This window comes from Chaetura pelagica, unplaced genomic scaffold (genome assembly GCF_000747805.2).
Source record: "Chaetura pelagica isolate M959 unplaced genomic scaffold, ChaPel_1.0 scaffold191, whole genome shotgun sequence".
Taxonomy (NCBI): Eukaryota; Metazoa; Chordata; class Aves; order Apodiformes; family Apodidae; genus Chaetura; species Chaetura pelagica.
The window spans coordinates 686,962-709,982 of record NW_009952440.1 but is presented as its reverse complement, the minus strand read 5'-3'; the positions used below and the strand labels follow the sequence as shown (position 1 = coordinate 709,982).

Sequence of the window (23,021 nt, the reverse complement as noted above, 5' to 3'; positions counted from 1 at the left end):
ATTTGGTAAAAACTAAGGAACAGCACATGTTGTTTGCTTCCTAATGACATTAAGGAGGAAAGGATTTAATGGTAAATCCATATTATCCATAAAAATTGAACCAGTAAACTGAAAACAAGTTAACCAAAATATTTCCTGTCTATGCTTCCTCTTCTTCATCCTCTCAAAGAATCTTTCTTAGCCACCTTGAAGCCTTTAAAGGGTACTTCTTATCTGCTTTCTGTATCTTCTGTAGTGCACAGTAGTGAGAGGGATCTTGTTTTTATTTTTAAATAAAACTCCAAATATTACCTCTTAAAAACACTCCTGATAGAAGTCTTGCAAAGCAGATTTTTTTACTTGACTTAAACATCCTAGTTTCATTTTTTCTGTATGCAGTGTATTTCTTCAAGTTTGATACTCCACGATTAAGTGATTACTGCTGTGGTTCGGGGATTTGTTTCCCACCTATGATGCTAGGAACACTAATTCTTTAAGTTGTTCATTTATCAAGCTTCCTTTAGTTCTCCTACACCAAACCAGAGAGTGAATAGGGTTCTTCCAAGCCTTTCAAAAGGATAACCCACACATATCCTGTGGTCTACATCACCTCTTCCAAGTATGAGCCTGCTATCTGATGTGGCTCTGCAGTAAAATTGTATTTACAGGTTGCCAACACTTCATATCATTATCCATGGTTGTTTTATCTTTCAGCGAGAACGTCATTGCCATAATGGCAATTGTACCTGGCGTTAAAATAACCAAGGATACCACTGTTGAAACTCTGCACAGTCCTATGTACAGTTTCTAATATTCATGACAAGGATACTGTTGTATGACTGCACACCACATTAGTATATTTTCTTGTTCCATGGTTTTATCATCAGCCATTTATATTTACTGAGTGGTCAAAGGATTATTTTGCTGTGTGTCATATACTATATTTTCCATCGTGTCACTTATTCCTTTAAAATATTAGTAGTAAATAGTACAGTAAATGAGATTCCCAAATAGAGAGATGTAAAAAATCTTAACCAACCAACCAAACAAACAAAAGCCCCACCAAAAAAAAAATGCACAAAAAAATTAGTTTGCTGCTTCTTATAAACTTGCTAAAACAGATTTGAATTAAGATAATCAGTTTCTCTCTCTACATTTCATCAAAGATTTGACAATATCAAAGAAAGATAAAATTAACACATCGGCAATGGTACCACAATAAGAAACATAAGAAATAATAAGAAATAGGGGTTAGAGAGTTCTGTTGAACTGTTGAGGTGATGGAAACACCTCAGTACTATTTGCATAACAAAATTAATCTGATCCTGAAAAGCTTTTTGTTTTATTTTTACATACATTGTGCTGACAAAACTAACAAAGTTCAGTAAATTGGAGACATTCACCTCAAAACAGGAAGTGATGTTTCTAAATGAAGGTGTAACTGTATAATATATCACAAGAGTAGCCAGGTACATGGTCTGGAAAAAAAAATATCCTTAAGTATGTATAATCAAAACAATGGCATTTTCTAGCTACTTATAGAGCAGAGTCTGCCAACTGGATCAGCTAGGCTTGTCTCAGCTTCCCTACTCTAAAACACCCTCTCCTTTCTTTGTATATTACATCTGTAAACTTCTTGAGGATTGCAAACTCTTTGGACCTCATGCAGCAAGACCTGGGTGTGATGTCATCTGTTCAGGTCCTAACTTTGATGAATCTTCATAGCCAATCATAAAACCAATTCTGTTCAATTCTACTCAAGTACACCCTGAATGCCAATTAAAAAATGTAATAGTACGTATATATATATATATATTTAATTTTTAAAAATGTATTTCTTTTAAGTACAGTGAATTTGCTTCAGTTCTTTGGAAATGTTCAAATAAACATTTACTAAATGCACTGCTTCTTTCGTAAGTGTAGTTACACAAATAGCTTGGCATTATTTTGTTTACCATACCATCCCATAAACAGAATAATTTTTATACTTTGCCTGAAGCATGACACCAGTATTCTCAGCTCCTCTGTCACCATTTTGTCCTGACAAAGGGTTTGAGGACCCTTCTCCAGGTTGTTCAATACTTCCTGTATTGGCAAAGAGCTGAAATGGGAAGGCACACAAAGAGAGTCATAGAGCCATCAGGGAAGGGACCTCTGGAGATCGTTTAGTCCAACCCCCCATATGACATATCACTACAGATTACACATGCCACTTACTATTCAGCAAATGGAACTGTCCTGAAGTTGTGTTACTACTCAGCTGCTTTGCTGGGCCATTTTGATTCCTTTTAATTACTCTCCCTTCATCACTTGGCTCTCACCAGGCAGGCCATTGCATTTAGGTTTCATTGTACTTCCTTCTGGTTTTCTACTAATCACATTCTATTTGTTGCTCCAATGTCTCTCAAACTGACAATTGCCAGTGTGTTTCATGTACCACACACTGTGTTTATAAAGCTAAATTGTGTCCTCCCCCAAAGATGGTAGCGGAGACTGTAAAGGTACAAACAAACCAGATTTGTTGAGCTGTATCCAAAACTCCTACCTCCTTCCTCTTCTAATCAACCAGCAGACCTCTCAGGTTCCAGCAAGACCAATCCCACCAAGCTAAATGACGTAATCACAGAAAATGTACCTTTCTCCTTGGACAGCACAAAGGCATTCAGTAACATCATGTATCTCAGAGGATAACCAGCCCTATAGAGCTGAAGTAGACAGGAAAACTTGCAAAGAAAGGCAAACAGGAGGCCACAACCAGGGCTGTCATTTAGGGCTGCTGAGTCAAAGAAGAACAGTGGAGCTTCTATGGACAATTTTAGAACTAGCAGAGCTCATGGCAAACATGGGCACAATGCTGTTCGTTTCAGACAGATTATGAAATTAAAATTAGTGGCAAACTGAATTATATAAAAAAATGTGCCATTTAATTAAATTCTGACTAACAAGATTATTCTTTTCCTAAACAAGGGGTGGATATTTCTCTAAAAATATTCCTATCAGTTTGATTTCAATAGGACCAAACAAGGAATGTGTAATTTAATTATTTCTGTATTTAACGGTAAGTTGTATAAAAGAAATGCTCAACACATCTCAATTCCAAACTGTATCAAGATTCACAGACTGCTATTATAATAATCACATTACTTATTTTAAGAAACTTTTTATTTTGTTGTCTTTGGACATTCATATATTCACTTGCAATATTTGAAACATAATTAATCTATTTATTTTTGGATTAACAACTCTTTGAAAGTGCTCAGATCCCTTCTTCTACCCTGAGAAGGCAAGTGATGAACATAATGGTATTTTGGATGTACCCACAACTTGCAATTAGATAGATGTATTTAATTACTTTGTTTATGCTACATTGGTTAGGGTCTGGTATTTTAATATAACTAAGACTGATCCAAATGACACCACCAGTGAGGACAAAGTTAATCCACTGCTTACTTTTGTTGCCGACTTAGGCTAATGTATTGTTCAGCGATGAGCTAATGACTCCTGCAGATGTTTCTTATTTCATGCCAGGAAAAGCAGAAGCTGAAATTAAATATTTTCTTTTTATAACCATTATAGTTCCCATTATAAATTATAGCCCATTCAGTCATATTTTTTAATAAATCAAATGACACTGACAACACAGTTCTCCTATCTTCAAAACTTAATCTTACAGCACCAAATTCTAGCCTCATTAGACAATTCATAATGAATTATAAAACTGATGATTAAAATGTTAACCTGTCTAAGAAGAAGGAGAAAGTAATAAGAATTTTTAATCAAGACATCTCTCTCTCTCTTTCAACAAGAGTACATTTGTAATTAAATATGTTGGCATGTCTCTACCTTTATATTACTTCACACCATTACTGCTTCCACCTTAGTTACACATGGAGAAATCCCAAAAGCCACCTTCAAAAATGCCGTTTGATAATCTACTGCCATGTTCAAATTTACTTTGCCATATTCAGAACTGGGTATCATCTTTTCTATTTCTAGAGAAGAGTAATCTGATCCACTTAGTTTTAGCTGTCAAAAAATAGTTTTATTGCTCATTTCTCTGGGTGTGAAGGGCCTGATTCATAGTAACAATACTGTTACAGGCCTTGATCTTGATGTGCATTCACACATCCTGAGCCATCACAGGCTTGCAATAACTTCTCAGGACATTCGTTAAGAACCCCTCTAGCTAAGATTCCCTGGTGGTGATTATAACTCTCTTTGCCACAGTAGCAATGTCATTAGTCCATACTGTCCCACAAGCAGAAAGATGGGTTAATGTAGTAGAAGGATTACCACAAGAACGAGGTTTTTGTGTGCAGAACTTAAAAAACTGGTTTTGAATATCTGAAAATGCTGTGGTTTGGGTTTTATGACACCTTTTAAACAACACTAATGCTTAGACTAGTATCTTCCATTGAGCTTCAAAAAAACCTGATGTCTGTATGCAATATAGGTTCTCACAGAGAATCTAATTTTCTCGTTAATTAAATGCAACTTGTCTGTTTGTGCAGACACATCTTGGAACTGAGCCTTTCACTCTTTCTAAACCTCTAGTCATTTCATTTTGTGAGTAAAGTAGGAAATAGGCATTTTTTAATGAATGCATATGTTATTATGATGTTGTAAAAGAATGGGACAGAAAAGATCTCAGTTCTCCTGTACTGGTGAATTTCTAATGATCTATTACCTTTCTTGGCACATACCATTCACTGCACCTCACAGCATGCTGCTTCTGGGATCACCATGTCTGTGTCCATCTGACACACTGCCAAAGCACATGACTGACTGTTCACCTCACCTCGATGAAAAGCCTCAGTGAAACCCAAAGCACCTCGATGTTGCAAGTGAACACCTTTGCAGACACCCTCCTTGGCCTCCCCAGTGCAGCATCAAAGGCAGTGTCCTTCATCTGTCATTTCTCAGGAATGGGACAATACATCAAGCTGCCAGAGGTCACAAGACCAGTTCAGTAGTTAATCTAGTCTAATTTTTATCCAAGTTGCAGCAAGGAATGCGACTATTTCTGCAGAATAAACTACTGACACAGCACAACTTAATGTGCATGTCCCTCCTTCCTGGTGAAATTAAACTCTTAAGAAATGTTTGCATGAAGCATTCTTTTAAGTAGCTTAACATCTGAGAACTAGCTCTTTTTGGTTAGTTCCAGCCTCCACTGCAGGATGAGATGCCACCATAGCCTTCTTCATATGCTTGCATCAAACCTCTCCCACAACTTCTCAAACAGAGAAAAAAGGAAGAATTAGAGCATCCTTTATATTTCCTCATGGATAGCATTTGCTATGACACATCTGACAGTTTGGGGACCACCACAATTTCTTTGCCTTGTTTGTTTTTTGTTGTGTTTTTTTTGTTTGTTTGTTTTTGTTTGGGGTTCCTTTGTCTATTTGTTTGTTTGTTTGTAGTGTTCTGCTTTGCTTTTTTTTTTTTTTTTTTTAGAAAGCACAACAATTTTTTATTCATAGACAAATCATTTAGCCTTAAATATACATTTGAAGCTGTAGTTGTGTCCAGACTAGTTTGAAATGAGACCAGGACATTGTCAGCAAATGTTCCTAAAGGTTAGCATTACAATCACAGAAGTCAATGAACATGCATATAGATATAATCTTAAAAAAACAAAAAACAAAAAAATCCTTGTGTTTGAAAAATATGTTGCATGAACTAGCTTCTAACTGGATGCAAATACCTGAGCAGAATTGCAACAGCTAACTGAATTGGCAGAGCTGCAATTTATGCTAAAATCCACACCTCCTTGGATACAGCAAAGAAACCAGCAATTCTCTACGATACCATAGCAGCAGCTGAATTATTGATTTGCCATAGGTTTAGTTAGCAGACTCAATTCAGTTCTGGATAGTGCTTTGTCTTGTCTTGTGCTGCCAAGTCTTTTTCTTCTAGATTTAAACTTAAAGAAGTTAAGCACTTTTCACATCATGGGCATCACTCCACTTACATACACTGAGACCAGCATGGACAAGAGAAATGTTACTTCTGTCTGGTTTCTGTTTATACCACAAGAGACACCAGACTCCATGAACAAAGTTAAGTATGTATAGAAGAAAAATTAACTTTTGAGAGGGTTAATTTTTTTCCTCTCTAGTTTTTCTTACATCTAGAAAGACCAGTTGAGCAAACGTGGTCAACAGAAGCCAAACAGTAGTTGCCATTGAAAGCCTCAAGGAGCTACTTATTGGCTAAGTTTCAGAGTAAGCACTCTGGCATTCACAGGTATCTTGGACTTTGAAACAGAAGCTCTGAACCCATGCACACAGGCACTGGTCCCAACACTATCTTCCTGAGTATGGGGTGTTACAAGAGATAAATAGCTGCATTCCGTATTTCTTTCCATGTTCTTTTCGGTGGGTAGAAGGAATAAGAAATGCATAACCCAGATGATAAAACCAGATCTTACTGCAGTAATAGGTGTTTGGATGGATGCATTGATGCAGAGAGGGAGGGCAACAAAAGCATGTATGAATTGAAATGGAGAATTTGAAGCATCTCCATTAGGATTTGAATTTGAGCATTTGTATCCTATTCCCTACGTACAAAATGCTTGTATGGCAAAACTAAATAATCCAGGCTATTTTGACCACCCCTGTTAGTCTGACAATAACGGAGGAAGGGTAAGTGTAGAATATCAGAGTTTGATGCACATGGACAGATTAAAAAAAAGTAGATTATATATGCATGTCTTGTACCCATACATTTGAAAAAAAATCATTACAACCTTGCATGCATTCATGTACATTTGAATTAAGTATTTGTAGAAAGCATAGTTCAGAAGAGTGGAACTATGTATATTTGCACCAATTCTGCATGAAGACACACATAAACTGAGTAACATCATAAATTCCAAGGAAACTGAAGTGTGGCTTCATCAAATCATGTAACTGGAATTCTTCCTCATCCTTTCTAGCTTCAGAGACAAGAAAGCAAGCTCGTGTCCAAGTCAATCCCTTGGACATGCTTTTCCAGTCTTCAGGTTTTTTGCCAGCTTTACAGTGGAATCAGTTTAGTGCATGACTCAAAATGAAAATGGTATGGATGAATGGAGAGTTTGTACCCCAAATTAATATTCTAACATTATAGATATAGCCAGAGAGAACCAGATGAAAATATTAATTTTAATCTCATTGATAACTTTTTTTTTTTTAACATAGGAAATAATATATTGACTCTCCTAACTTAAGGTGCAATGGCAATTCTTAAGCAGGTGTTCAGCTCAACTAATACATTTGAAACATTAAAACTGCAATCATAGTTTAGCACAGAATCTCACACCCTAATAATTTTGGTCATTAATATTATAAATATCATAATAATCATTCTTTCATAGCATCATGAAATTAAGAAATCTGTACACCTGTGATACAGCATCAAAAACTCCCAGTATCTCTAAATGAAATTATTAATATGCTTTACACAGTCAGCTCATCACTTAAGTCCTTATCATCCATTCTGGTGTCAAATTGAAAGCAAAAGAAAAAAAACGCCTGACTCGTCTATGATTCTATGATCTTGCCATAAAATAGCTGTAGTGTTAAAACCCACCCTGAATAACTCCCAGTTCCACAGATGTGGGTGCACGAGAAGGAAGCACATGTCATATCGTGTCTTTTCACACCCAAAACAACCATCCCACCTAGTTTATCAAGTAAACGCAGGAAGAGGAGAGACAGCAGTGGGGATCTTTCAGCCTGGATATTAACAGCTAACATGAACTGGGGGGCCTCAGGTACATCTCACTGAACAGTGACAAGTCTAGACGAAAAACTGATCTTATCCCTACATGAGGAAAGAACACTGAGACATCCCTCAGATGGCTGGAATATGGAAACACAGTTTCAGTTCATCCATTATCCCAATTACCCCAGGAAGTTCCTAAAATTATATCTGTATTTGGGAAAACCAAACCAAACCAAACCAAACAACAAACCAAACCAACAAAAACTGACAAACAAACAAAGCCTAAACAAAAACAAAACAAAGAAACCAAAGAAAACAAACAAACAAAAAACACAAACAAACAACAAACAAACACAACAAGGAACCAAACCATTTAAGAGCTAAAACTCTTCTTCCCTTACCCAGGTAAAATGGGACTCCGTGGGTACTGTTTTGCTGAAAAAAATAAATTAAATATCTCATCTGTTGTATACCAGCACAATTCTTCTACATTCAGAGTTGTGGCCACTCCTACCAACAGTTCCCAGTCTTTAACATAAAATCATAGAATCATGGAATAGTTTGGGTTGGAAGGGACGTTAAAGATCATCTAGTTGCAAATCCCTGCCATGGACAGGGACACCTCCCACTAGATCAGGTAACTCAGAGCCCCATCCAACCTAGCCTTGAACACTTCCAGCAAGGGGGCAGCCACAGCCTTCCTGGACAATCTATTCCAGTGTCTCACCACTCTCACACTAAAGAACGTCCTCCCAATGTCTAACCTAAATCTGCCCTCTTACAGCTTAAAATCATTACCCCTCATTCTATCACTACATACCCTGATAAAAAGTCCCTCTCCAGCTTTCCCGTAGGCCCTCTTCAGGTACTGGAAGTTTGCTATGAAGTATCCTGGGAGATAGATAGACAACCCCAAATCTCTCAGCTGGTCTTTGCAGGATAGGTGTCCTAGTCCTCTGACTAACCTCCTGGCTCTCCTCTGGACTTGCTCCAAGAGTTCCTTGTCCTTCCTGTGTTGAGGGCTCCAGAACCAGACACAGTACTCCAGGGGGGGATCTCACAAGTCTGGAGTAGAGGGGTAGAATCACATCCCTTGAACCGGCTGATTAGGCTTCTTTCGATGCAGCCCAGGACACAGTTGGTTTCTGGGCGGCAAGTGCACATTGATGGCTCGTGTTTAGCTTTTCATCAACCAACACCCCCAGATCCTTCTCCTCAGGTCAGTTCTTAATCAGTTCTCTACCCAACCTGTATTTATGCTCAGGATTGTCCAAACCCAGACACAGGACCTTGCACTTAGCCTTGTTGAACTTCATGAGGTTGGCATGGGCACACTCCTGAAGCCTGTCAAGGTCCCTCTGGATGGCGTCTCTACCCTCCAGCATGTTGACTGCACTAGACAGTTTGGTATCATCAGCAAACTTGCTGAAGGTGTACTTGATCCTACTGTCCATGTCTCCAATAAATATGTTAAACAGCACCAGTCCCAGTACTGACCCTTGGGGAACACCACTTGTGTGGTGGTCTCCAAATGGTCTCCATTTGGATATGGAGCTGCTGACCACTACTCTCTGAGTGCAACTATCCAGTCAATTCCTTTTCCACTGAGTTGTCCATCCAACAGATCCACATCCTTTCAATTTTTAGACCAGGATGTAATGCAGACTACGCTAGCTGTATGTATTTCAGTTCAAAATCGTAACAAGTTCATTTAGTATTCTGGAAAGGCACATTAAAAAATGGTAGAGTAGGGTAGATACATTATTCCACACTGTTTTACAGAATTAAGATAATTTTGAATCTGAAATGGAGCACTGAACAGCAAAGATCAGATCTTGTACCCTTAAGCAATTGACTTTACAGAGATTTTAAATAATAAAAAAAGGAATGATCATCCAAAGGCATCAGATCCCACAGAGCTACAGAGTGAAGAGGAATTTCTGAGCAGCTAACAGCAACTTTTCCCAGTTACAAAGACTAAATTGATTGAGAGAAACATTTGGGCACTCTTACCCTTTTGCTTCTGAGCATAAGAATATTTATTCCTGGGGAAAAGAAAAAGGATTTATAAACTACTGCATCTCTTTATAGTATTAAAAAATATTTCCTTACTTTTTAATTTTACATGTGAGTAAACATACATGGAGAGAAAAAGGTAAGCAAAAATTATTCCAAATCCTGATGCATTTTTATGCGCTTAAAAAGCCCTTTATACAAATAGTCTTGGGAGAAAAAAAAATCTGGAATACAACTTAGAGAGGAAAATAAAGAAACAACAGTAATGTCCATCTGTCTCTGTGTTTCAATATTCAGCTTTTAATTTTTGTGGGGTTTTTTTGTTTTTTTTTCCTCTGGAACTGAACTGCATTTAGAACTTGAATTAATCTGAACACCACCAGATTTTCCATCTGATCATTTTTGCCTAGGAAGTCTAAAATTTTCTAATCTGAATCTCCTAGGATGCCAGAATTATCATCTCATTAAAGACCAATTTGCCTTTTCAGCTACAGAATCAGCTTCCTTCTGGCATTTTTATTTTAGTAAGTTGTTTCCATGCTGTTTAGTCACATCCTTCTGCATAAAAATCCAATAGCACAGTATATTGCATAAAACAGGAACACAAACAGGAGTAGTACTTCAAGAGCATTTATTCTTAAGTCTAAATTTCATGAGAAATTAAGTTGTATGGTCTCTCCAAAAACATCAGAACTACTTCACATCAGCCAAGAAACTTAAAGGAACAAGAAAGTGAAATCTGTACAGCTACTACGCCATTTTTAGCAAAACAGAGAGTAATTAACCCCTGATACTTCTTAATGAGTGGTGTTTTTTAAAAAATATGAAAGGCTCTGCAATTCTTCATTTCTTAAGAATCTGACAAGTACATACAGATTGCTGGTTTAATATTTGGAAAATATAATGGCATACATACAAAAATGATATCATGCAAGGAACTCTTTTAGGGGCATTAACAATCTACAGTAATTTAAAAATAAAACAAAATATTAAAAAAAAACCCAAAACAACAAATAAAAGAAAAAACAGAAAATAGAAGTAAGACCTATTTTAAACACTTATCTCTTCAAGCTTACATATACCCAGGACAGGACCAAGTCTGTGTTACAGCTGATGAGCATCTGACAAGCATAACGTAAGACTCTGCACAAAACACCCTTTTGTTCTAACCACGGCCTTATAGAAACTATATCTCTCCAGATCTTTCCTCACCAGCCAAAAATAAACAACACTGAACAACAAAGTCAACATAATATGGAATTTCACTACAAACAGCCTAGCAGCAATGTCAGGAAGTCTTGCAGGCACCTGGACTGCTTCAGAGGTACTAATGGATGTGAATTGTGAATAAAGTTGTGGGCCAGAGTATTTATTCCATTAGCTCTCAACATGTCATGTACTGCATTCAGCTGTTTTAATATGCTTCAGCTTTTGCCCACCAAGACCTGGTTTTTTTTGTTTGTTTTTTGTTGTTTTTTTTTAAGTGGTTGAATTATTTGCAGGCTTCTTTTTGCAAACAATGTTGGAGAACACATTCAAAGAGCAACTTCACTTGGCTGTTAACATTGAGCTCTCCACAGATTTTTGTGTGCCTCTTATGTAACAGACAGACCTGGCTTATTCAACCTACTTTTTTGGAGCCAGTTAAAACATACCAGTCCATGCACACATCACATTACTTAGGAAAACTCTCCTAATTTTATTGTATTTTATTGTATTTTACTTTATTTTACTTTTTTTTTTTTTTTTTTTCTTTTCCTTCTTCTGTCTCCACCCCTTAAAGTAGGGCAAAAATCCTAGTCAGAATCAGACAGGATCTCAGTGGATACTGGCTCATGGGATATTCTTCCCTGCCAGTGCTCACAGCTTGGGCAGGTCTGATCTGCAGCGTGCCAAGTTTTCTTTTCTGGAGCACCACGCCTTAAGCATGCTCTATATACTTGGAATTTCCAACTTAATAGCATCTGGGTTGAGAGTCCACACCACACTGGTTTTTGACAGTTCTACATGACCCACATGCATGCTTTTCTGAGCATTTTTGTATGCAAGGCTTGGCACCAGTGTTGGAGCTTTTAAACAAAACATGCTGTACTATGGAAAGTTTCATCACTCCAATTGAAAACAGGGGCTTGAGATGTGTTTTACAGACCAAGCCATGCTCACAGACCTTATTTATCTTTGCAAGGTCTCATTCGGAGCAGTAGCTCTGGCAAAAAGAGTCTGAATGGGCGTTTTTGTCTTTTTAATTAGACTAAAATGCATAAAATCTTCCTCAGTATGTTCCACTGCTCTTTTGTCAAATGCTCAAGTGTGTGACTACAACTACTCATCCCCTGCCAGTTTCAGCTTTCAAATAACAGATTTATAAATGGAAAACAAGAAGTGTGGCAAGATTTTCAGGATAGGGTTTATTCAACAGGAGATTTTTCATAAAGGTACTAAACTTCTAACTACCTACAAAAATTGTGGATGACCATCGAAAGATCAATGGTACTAAGGAGAGTTTCAGATTAGTCATATACTTCAACATACTTCAAAAGATACATTCTAATTAAATCCAGCAGTGTATTAACCACTCTTTTTTTATTGCCAACAGTATCCAGAGCTGCATGAGACAGAGCACAGTCAGCAGCTGAAAGGTGGTGATCCTTCCCTCTGATCAGCACTGGTGAGACACATCTGCAGTAATGTGTCCAATGCTGTACAGTACAATAGAGGCATACACATACTGGAGAAAACCCAGCAAATAGTGTCATAGATGCAGATGTGACTAGAGCATCTTTCATAGAAGGAGAGGCTGTATAAGGTCAGTCTGGAGATCAGAAGCTTCAGGGAGATCTTGCCCAAGCATATAAAAAGACCTGATGGGAAGGTATGAAGATGGAGCCAGGCTCCTCTCAGTGGTATCCAGTTAGTAGGCAATGGGCACAACTTAAAACATAAGAAATTCTAAGTGAACACATGAAAACATTGCAAGTGTGGTCAAACATTGGAAAAAGTTGCCCAGAGAGGTTGTAGAGTCTCCATCACAACCTTTCATAGGGGTTACTGCCAACCACAGCTGTTCTGTGGTGCTATCCTAATGAATTTCAGCTTCAGCACTGCAATACGGACGCTCATCTAAAAAACATACTAGCATTAGCCTAAATGAACATGGTTCTGATTGGGAAAAGCCAACACGGATTCATCAAGGGCAAATCGTGCATGACAAACCTGATCGCCTTCTGTGACTAAGTCACCTACTTGGTTCATGTGGTGCCAGTGGACATTCTCCACCTGGATGTCTCTAAGCTTTTTATACAGTTTCCCACAGCCGCCTCCTAGAGAAAATGATGTGTTATAGCCTGGGTAAGTGGACTGTGCGGAAGATGTGGAACCAGCTGACAGGCATCACCCACAGGGTGGTGGTAAATAGCTTCTTCTCAAATTGGCACCCGGTCACAAATGAGGTCCCCAGCAATCAATACTGGGCCCAACGCTGCTTAATATCTTCGTAACTGATCTGAGTGATGGGATCAAATGTACACTGACAAAGCTTCTTGATAATACCAGACTGAGTGGGGAGAGGGAAAGGCATTCTCTAGAAAGACCTGGACAGGCTGGAAGAGTGGTCTTGGTGGACAACAAACTCAAAGAAAGCCAACAAGATGCTGCGTTCCATGAACAAGAACTTCATCAACAAGGGGTGAAATTTTCACCATGAAGGCAGTCAAACATTGGAATAGTCTCCCAAGAGAAGTGGTAGACTCCCACCTAGGACAGTTTTAAGCCGCAGCTTGACAGGGTGCTGAGCTGTCTCGTATAAACTACAGTATTACCTAAAAAGGTTGTAGCAGATGATCCTTGAAGTCCCTTCCAACCTGGCATTCTATTATTCTATGACACTATGGCCTGAGTTACCTCTTCAGCAGACTCCTATCTATATCTTCAGAAACATGAATTCTAACATAGATTTTAAAAGATTAATATGTAATTAACATTGTTATTGAAACACATCACAGAACTCAAGTAATTCTCAGAAACCAAGTGAATCACAGAAGTACAATAGACTACAACTGTTACATACAATTAATGGAAGTCTTCAATACATACTGTTCAGGGAAACAATTAACATGTATCCTAATCAACATGGGAAGCTGATGAAAGAAAAGTAGCTTCGTCCAGGACAGTGCATGAGGGGAGCAATGACAATGTGGCTATATACATGAAATAATACTGGGGGAATTTTTTTTTTACAAAAAAAAAAAATCCCTGTTTTTTTTAGTGCATGCGTAGGGGAAAACAGGGAGAAAAATATGTGAGTAAAGATAAAAGTTAAGGAAAGAGCAGCTAAGTTTAGTATGCCACAAGGCTATCACAGTATGCACTGTAAGTGGCCATGCTGTTAATGTCTGGAAAATGAGTGACTTAAAACTACTCAGTTTTGAGCTTTTAACGCTGAAATTCAATAGCTGTCTGAGAGGGTAAGCTGGTGAACATGTTTAGTTTACCTAAGTGGAAAAATAAATTATGTATAATGACAGGGAGGATACAGGAGCCATGAACATGTTAGAGAAGAGCTGGGAACATTCTCCAAAGCTGCATGCAAATAGGCTGTCAGTGTCCTTTTGGAAAGTGTCTTTACCTTTTGCATCAGCTCTCAATACTCAGTGAGAGGAACTCATTATTGAAAAACACGGTAAAATTATCTGTGTGCATTTCAGAAAGGTGGAAAGGCAAATTCATCATCTTATAATATAGAAAAGCTGGGTCTAAGTGCAGCATGGTGGCTGAGAGAAGAGAGGAGCTGAAAGGAAAAAAGAGATGCCAGTCTTGCATTACATGTTTATTCTGCTAACTGTTAAAGAACTTATTGTGGGATTCCTTATTTGTCACATTACTGTGTTCTCTGTATCAGTTTAGTCTTTCCAGTATCCAAAGGGAACTGTTTCTTTGACAGCTGCTCTTTCAGCCTGGGACACGGGAATCAAAGGGATTCTTGTCTTTTCATGCTCCTAATTAATGAGTAAGAAGGGTTAGACCCAGAGTGCTAAGATCTTGTTGGCTTTGTGGCTTTCTCTGCACAACCTAAGTCTCTGCCTTCGCTGTTCTGACCTCTGCACTGACAGAACAAAAGCTTGTGAAAAAAATCAGTAAGGATAAATTTCTGTCATTATTTTCCAGTCACTGTTACAGGTGCTTTTTAATGCTGTGAGTTGAAATGACTAAATGATTTAAAAAGATGTTTTTATATGCCTACAATATGTGATTTTTTAAGGTGCATTGTTTGCACCACAAGTTGAACATATGTACTAATAGATTATCTCCCTAAGGTAGAACTAGTCTTAGAAAAGAATTCCAGTGGTTTAGTCATGTGTATCTGGTCTGCAACTGATAGACAGTTGCTGCCTTAGCTGTAAATGAGGTAGCCTGGAATAGCGGAAATTAAAGTACTGGTGGTCACAAAATCAGAGTAGTTGAGGATGAGAGACACTTTTGGAGACCTGCAGTCTGATGCCACTTCTAAAGGCACAGGGACCAGGGGCACAGGTTTTTCAGGACCATATTCAGTTGGGTTCTTAATGTTGCCAACGACGGAGATTTCACAGCTTCCCATGGCAATCTGTGCCAGTGTTTGATCAACTGCACAGTGAAAAAGCAAGCAAACAAGTAAGTAAACCCCAAAACCCTACATATGTTTTTGTGGAATTTTGTAAATTTCAGTTTCTGCTTGTCTCTTGTCCTGTCACTATGCACCACTGGGAAGACCCTGGCTCTGTTGTCTTTGTTTCTGTAAGACTTCTCCAGGCCTAACAGTCCCAGCTTTCTTAAGTGCTCCTCATGTATCAGGTGCTCCAATCTGTTAAGGATTCTAGGGAAGTAATCCCATCCTTTAGCCTGCTGGCAGGGCTCTCCTTAGTACAATACAGCACTGAGCGCAGATTGCCCAGAATACTGGGAACTAGAGTGCGAACTCCAGATTTCAGCATGTACTGTCACTCCTGCATTTAGTGTCACCCAAAGTTACTATATTTATTGCTATTATGACAGAATCTACCAAAGTGACTTATTCACCATGTTTCTTATTGCCAACAGAGAAGTTTTATTATATGGCTGTAAGTTCTTCTTTAATAAAGTGTCATGCTTTACTCTTGATGCTGATTGATTATGAGGAAAAATTGCAAAAGGAAGAACAGTCTGTTTATATTTTTGTTCTTTAAAATAATTTCAGTGGTTCCATGGTATAAAAGTGAAAAACCAGAATAGTGTTTTGGGCTCATGTTTATTTGAATGTAGGAAGAACAATCAGATCTCACAGCTGAAGGTTAGTCTTTTCTGGGAAAAGAGCAAGATGGAGTGGGACAGGGGGACAGAAAACCAGCTCCTCTCTGCTAGGCTTTTTTCTGTGATACATGTTTGGTTCTGTGTTGATTTATTTCCTTATGGACAAAGAATCACAGAATCCCAGGGGTTGGAAGAGACCTTGAAAGATCATCTAGTCAAACCCTCCTGCCAGAGCAGGATCACCTAGAGCATATCACACATGAATGTGTCCAGGTGGGGTTTGAATGTCTCCAGTGAAGGAGACTCCACAACCTCTCTGAGCAGCCTGTTCCAGGGCTCTGTCACTCTCATAGGAAAGTTCTTCCTGATATTCACATGGAACCTCCTATGTTCCAGTTTGCACCCACTGCCCCTTGTCCTATCACTAGACATCACTGAACAAAGCCTGGCTCCCTCCTCCTGACACTGCCCTAAACTTATTTGTAAACATTGATGAGGTCACTCCTCAGTCTCCTCTTCTCCAAGCTAAAGAGACCCAGCTCCCTTAGCCTTTCCTCATAAGGGAGATGTTCCCCTCCCTTAATCATTGTTGTGGCTCTGTGCTGGACTCTTTCAAGCACCTCCCTGTCCTTCTGGAACTGAGGGGCCCAGAACTGGACACAATATTCCAGAGGAGGCCTCACCAAGGCAGAATAGAGAGGGAGGAGAACCTCTCTTGACCAACTAACCACCCCCTTTCTAATGCACCCCAGGATGCCATTGGCCTTCTTGGCCACAAGGGCACATTGCTGGCTCATGAGCATCCTCCTGTCCCCAGGACCCCCAGGTCCCTTTCTCCTACACTGCTCTCCAGAAGGTCAGCCCCCAGCCTGTACTGGTACCTGGGGCTGTTCTTCCCCAGATGCAAGACTCTGCCCTTGTTGAATTTCATCAAGTTTCTCCCTGCTCAACTCTTCAGCCTGTCCAGGTCTCACTAAATGACAGCACAGCCTTCTGGTGTGTCAGCCACTTCTCCCAGTTTGGTGTCATCAGCAAACTTGCTGAGGGCACACTCAGTTCCCTCATCCAGGTCATTGATGAAAATATCAAACAGCACCAGTCCCTTTAGTGACCACTAGTCACAGACCTTCAACTAGTTTCTCTGCTATTGATCACAACTCTCTGACCTCTTTCTTTCAACTAGTTCATGATCCACCTCACTACTTGACCATCAAGACCACACTTCCTCAGTTTATCTATGAGGATGCTGGAGAGGGAGAGTGTTAGTCTTCCTGATCAACAGCTTATTGCTGCAAAGTTCTTACTAATGTCCAGGTTTCCACTTCTGAGCAATGAAGGAAGCTGTGAAGTGGAGCCCCACCAGCATGGCACCTGATTAAAATGAAGCTGATTTTGTATGAATCTGATTTTTGTTTGTTTTGGTTTAATGGGATATATCCTCATAGTATTCGCTAAACTATTTGAAGTGCACTCTTGTATTATTTTCTTCATTATTAGAATCTACAGTATGAGTACAGAGTACTAAATTTCCTTTTAATAGGACTGTAGCAGCTGTACATTCAGTATGTTAAGGGTGTTTCTCAGTGTTCTGTTCTGAAGTCTATAGTCTATAGTTTCACATCTCTATTACAGCAGTGTTTTTAACATGGCATTCACTGTAAAAATAGATTTTTAAACAGGAACTATCACATAATCAGGCCCCTTGGCTAACGTTCTCAAAGGTCACAGAATTCTGTTGAAAAGGCAATCAATAGACATTAATAAAAATGATGTGACAAATTAAGTTTCTGGATAGCCTAAATGCATGTAAGCAGAATAGCTTAATAAACGACATCAAAGGCAGGGCAGAAAATGTTCTAAGTGACAATTGTACAATGTTTCTGCCAAAACAATTGCTTTTGCTGTTGATTGCTAGTAAATCTATTGTGAAAATGTGGGCTGAAGTCAAAATTGGTGAGAATGCTAAAATAATGGATATTCATAGAACACCAGGTTGGCAGAGACCTCAAGGAGTATGTGGTGCAACTTTTCTTGACAAAAGCCTGGTCTAGGCAAGATTACCTAGCGTCCTGTCCAGCTGATCGTGTCCAGTGGTGCAGAATCCACCACTTCCCTGGGGAGATTGTTACAATGGCTGATTGTTTTCATAGTGAAAAATTGTCCTTTTGTGTTCAACTGGGATCTCCCAAGGTTAAACTTGCACCCGTTATCCCTCATCTTTTCCATGTGACCCCTTGTAAAAAGGAAGTCTCCAGATTCCTGGCAGACACCCTTTAAGTACCAGAACATGGTAATAAGGTGTCCGCTAAGCCTTCTTTTCTCTTTTCTCAGCACCTCCTCATGTGGCAGGTCTTCCAGTTCTCTGATCATCCCTGTGGCCCTTCTCTGGACTCATCTTATTATCTTTGTCCTTATTGTCTTTGGAAAACATCCCACTATTTGGGAAGCTTGATATAATTATCTTTTATCTGTTTAGCTAAATCTATATGTTTATGTTTTACTCTGTTTTCCAAACAAATGTTTTGAAGTGTTTGAAGAATTTAGCTAAGTACATCTCTTGGTTTTTTAAAGCCCTTTTACTACTTAGCTGTAAATTACATTGGCAATTATCACAATATGTTTTTATCTCAGATTCAACCATGGTCAGCATCCTCCCAGTTATACACAAAGCAATTTCCTGACAATCAAGCACATGAAGAATCCATAAGTTTCCTGCAGTCAACCTATGTCAAGGCCATTTTAGGGTAGCGTGATACACAGCTGTAGGATTAATTCAGATCCTTCAAAATGGTCGGAAAAGGGATGGAAAACAGGATTCTGAGGCAGTGCATCCTGGCTTCTCGTGTGGCTGTACCAAGGGAATAAGTGGTTTCTTGTGCAACTCAAACATTAACTAAGAACCAGCTAGGATGACATTTTACAGTCAGAAAAAATTGCAGCTGGTGTCTGACCAAAGTTGCTAGTTCTTTCACAGGAACTAGTTTGCTTGTCTGCAAAAAATTTATCTTCACAGGAACAAAATTAATTTGAAATTCCCTTAAAATTGCATCGTGGAGGAAAAGAATTAATTCCCAGAACCACAATAGCATCATGGTCAGAAAAGAAAAGCTGAAAACAAAACCAGAACAAACTCAACCCTGGATTCCTGGAGTAAGTTCTACTTGCCTTATCCTATGATAGAGAGGAATATACTAAATCCACAAAACAAGGTATGCATGTTGTGACTGTCCAGCCTTTATTTATTCATTAAAATATGAAAACCTCACGTATTTAGAATGGCTGCAGTGTTAGAGAGGTGCTGAGCCTAGATGTAAAGCCTAGTTTCAACCAGACATCTGTAGAAGCAAGGCTGTTGTCACTGTCTTTCTGCCTGAGGCAGAAAGCACTGTATTGGTGTCCTCCAGTACAGCTGGCAGAAGCAAAACCTGTGAGCACTACTCAGCTGTCACAAGCTGAAGCATGTTAGAGTTACCCAGGTGGATGAACCACAGACACGACGTACAGTACGAAATTCCTGAAGGGTGGTACTGCTTTCAAGTATTTGGCTGTCAGCAGAAGACACGCAGGCAGGACATGCAGGGGCTTCCGATAAAAGAACTGCCACAGAACCCCCACTTCTGCATATTTCCCTAATAGGAACAAAGTAAGAGTCACTGCCATCTCTTCTGTAAGTCAATGTTTTTGTGTCTTTTACCTTCCTATTGTAACTCTCACAGCTCCATGGAAGAGATAGGTAGAAAGCGTATCTATTTAAACAGCAGTGTCTTTTAATTGTATTGCTCCTGTAATTTTATACCTTATTCAAGATAGTATAAAAGCTTGGTCAAATTGCAGCACTTCTGCTCCATTGAAAATGATGGCATGGCCTGTGGCACAATAAGCTGCCCTCTTTTCCTTCGCACATTTTTTTCCTCATGTTTTCTTAAGATAGACGCCTGAACTGGCAGATATTTTGTAGCTAGCACTCACATTTACTCTGAATCAAACACATATCACAAAATTTCTATAAATTTGGCTTGCACTCTGTGCATACCTATAATGATTAATTACAACCTCCAGCTGGGTAATTGTTTTAATATTCAAACAAGTTACTACTGTGTATTATTCTGATTTCTCATACAATATTTCTGTAACTTCACTTGTTTAAGCAATTACTCTTTACTCTAGACCTAGCCATACAGCCATCAGAAACTAAGCTTGTCATTGTGGTCATTGATCAGCAGACAAATATACAGAAAGATCTAATTATACTGATGTTTTGTGAGTGATTATGTTCTGCAGAAACACTTGTCAGATGTTTTTTTAAACCATCTGTTAATTAATATATAGACACGTATGACATAGAGATAAGGTTGAAAAAACAATAATGATCACAGCAATGACCACAGCACTACCAATATGGACAACATCATTGGTTGGCCAGCCACAGTCTAATGGGATACTCAACTATTCCAGTATTCAAACTTTGCACTTACCAACCTCCACAGCACTAGAGCAATTGGGGTCTGTGAAGCCTTCAGGACACTCGCATGAGTAGAAGTCATCATTCAGCCCTGACAGACAGATGCCACCGTTTTTGCAGGGGTTAGAGTTACACACATCACCTACGGATTAAAGGAAAAAAAAAATAAAAAAAATAAAAAAAAACCCAACTGTATAAAACTCTCCAAAAGCTATGCATAAGTTCTAAGTATGGCAGATTGCTGATAATCAAAAACAGAAAGGAATGACAACATCTATGTCCTTGGAATACTTTTTGGCTAGCACATGCTGTGTAATCATCTTCCCCCAGCCTTCTACTCCATAAAATGTGATTCTCTTAGACACACTGACTGCTCGTCACTTGCTAAAGACGATAAAATTTTACAATTTTTTTTTTTTTCTTTATTTCATTTAAAGGCATTCAGGTTATGTATGTGGAAAGGAATTTTTCCAGGATTTTACCTCTCCAGGTTCCCTTCCAACATAAAGTTCAACGGTTGTTGCAATGCAGGCTGCAGGCTTATCACCTGGTTCACAAGCAAAGGAGACTGCTTACATCATCACGTGCTCCAGGCTTAAATTGTCTCTTAATCCTCCCAGCAGCATAGATTTGATCCAGATAAGGCTCTAGCACGCAGCTGTATTTCTGCTAAACACAGAGCATGGCATTCAGGCCAGCAGTTTTCTTCTATGTTGGCATTATGTCAGTAACACGAAGACTAATTATACGTGAGCTCAGGATAAAGTCTGGCAGTGCAGACTAAAGGCATTAAAGTGTTTTGAGCAATGTAATTCTAACGGTACGTTTACACCCAGCCAATTATTTTTGTTGTGAAGCCCTCTAACCACAGCTGCTGTATGTTCATGCTGTGTCCCCAACATATATAGCACATTACTGTGACTTCCTATCTGTTGTTATCTGAAACGGCCTTCAGGACATATAAAACAGAGTGACTGGTTCAATTCTTGTGATTCCTTAGTTTCAACTCCCATAAATAAGCCCAACCTACGGCTCTACAAATATACAGAAACACGGGATTGTCCCTTGTTCCCAGCAGGATAACTGAATTCTAAAAAATGCCACAGGCTTTGGTCAGCTTCCACTTAATATTTTTTCTCTGATAATTAAACACATATTTAGATGCATTTTTTATTTATCTTGAGCTTAATCTTTTAAGAGAGATCTGTGCTCTCTATTGTGCTCAGTATTGGTTTTAGAAAGACTAATAATTTGTGCAGTTCAGTTTTGCAAAATTTCTGCAAATGCAACTTAATGCAACACTTGCATAAACACAATTATTAAAAAAAATAAGTATATTAATTTTTATGCTTTTAAAAATTGAATAGTTGCCAGTCTTTTCTCATGTAATTGTAAAGACTTACAGAAATCCACTTGTTTATTTCAGTAGTACTGACATTATAATACGTTTTGGTCTACAGGGGCGGTAAGGAAACTCAAAATGTTTTCAACACCTTTCTGGCACACAGCATTTAGATTAGTGCCTGGTTTATGAATTCCAATCTAACAATCACTGAAGAAATTTAACAGTACAAAACTGCTTTTATGAATTCCGAACATCAATTGCAAAAAACCTCTAGTTATGGGTCATCTTGCTGGATTAATTTTATTTTATTGTAATCTGTAATGTTTTAGGCTGCCTTCATGACACCAAGAATTATCATGAGCCTATGTACTTGGAATTAACAATTTTATCTTGAAGATTGTACAGCTGACAGAGAACTAGGGCTATTTGAAAAGAATCAATGATAGATATCACGTGTCTAATGACTAGACATTATCTGTCTTCCTAACTGAATCTAAGTCAGTCAAGTCTTATCATTTTCAGAGCTTGTTGCATTACTGGGGTAGCAAAGCATGGTTGCTTTTTACTTCATGGGACGTAGGCACTGTGTGAAAAGAACAATCACTATTAACTGAATGCTCTGACAACTGTACTCCCATACCTTTAAATTAATGAATGAAATAGCATCTTGAGTAGGAACAATTATTATGCAAATCCATATTGATGTCCTGATTAAAATGAGAGGGGACATTTTTACCCTGGATTTCCTGATTCAATGTTTTTTCTGATTTCAATCATGCAACACGAGAAAGAAACAAACAGGTAAAAAGACAAAAAAAACTGTTTCCATGTGTAAGTTTTATACTGATTGACTAGCAGAATGTATCCCCAGTTCTCCATTATTTTTCCAGAAACTGAAATCGCCTACTATGATCAAAGAGTGCATACCTAACTGTAGTTCGCTTTTTCAGTCTGAAGTAAAGCGACCTGACCTACAGTTTGGGACTATTAAAACCAATGCTGTCTTCTAACAACAGTCATGTATTTCCATGTTCAGGAAATAATTGCACTGCATGCTCTTTTGACCCACCTGTCAGTCACTGGTGTAAATTTTTAATTGTCATTCTCTCACACTACAGAAATAAAACTAGTAAAACACACCTTTAAAGAAAATAGGACAAACACACCCTCCTCAAAAAAAAAAAAAAAAAAAAAAAAAAAAAAAAACAAAAAAAAAAACCCCCCAAAAAAAAAAAAATATACAAC

At 38.5% G+C, this 23,021-nt stretch overlaps 1 protein-coding gene across 1 annotated transcript in view; it reads right to left on the bottom strand.

The window, feature by feature from the left end:
* Nucleotides 1–23,021, bottom strand: part of EDIL3 (EGF-like repeats and discoidin I-like domains 3) — a 287,168-nt gene that overhangs the window by 155,824 nt on the left and 108,323 nt on the right. Inside the window, exon 2 of the mRNA XM_010008401.1 lies at nt 20,445–20,573. Coding sequence (XP_010006703.1) covers nt 20,445–20,573 — 129 coding nt within the window. The remainder of the gene's footprint in view (nt 1–20,444; nt 20,574–23,021) is intronic.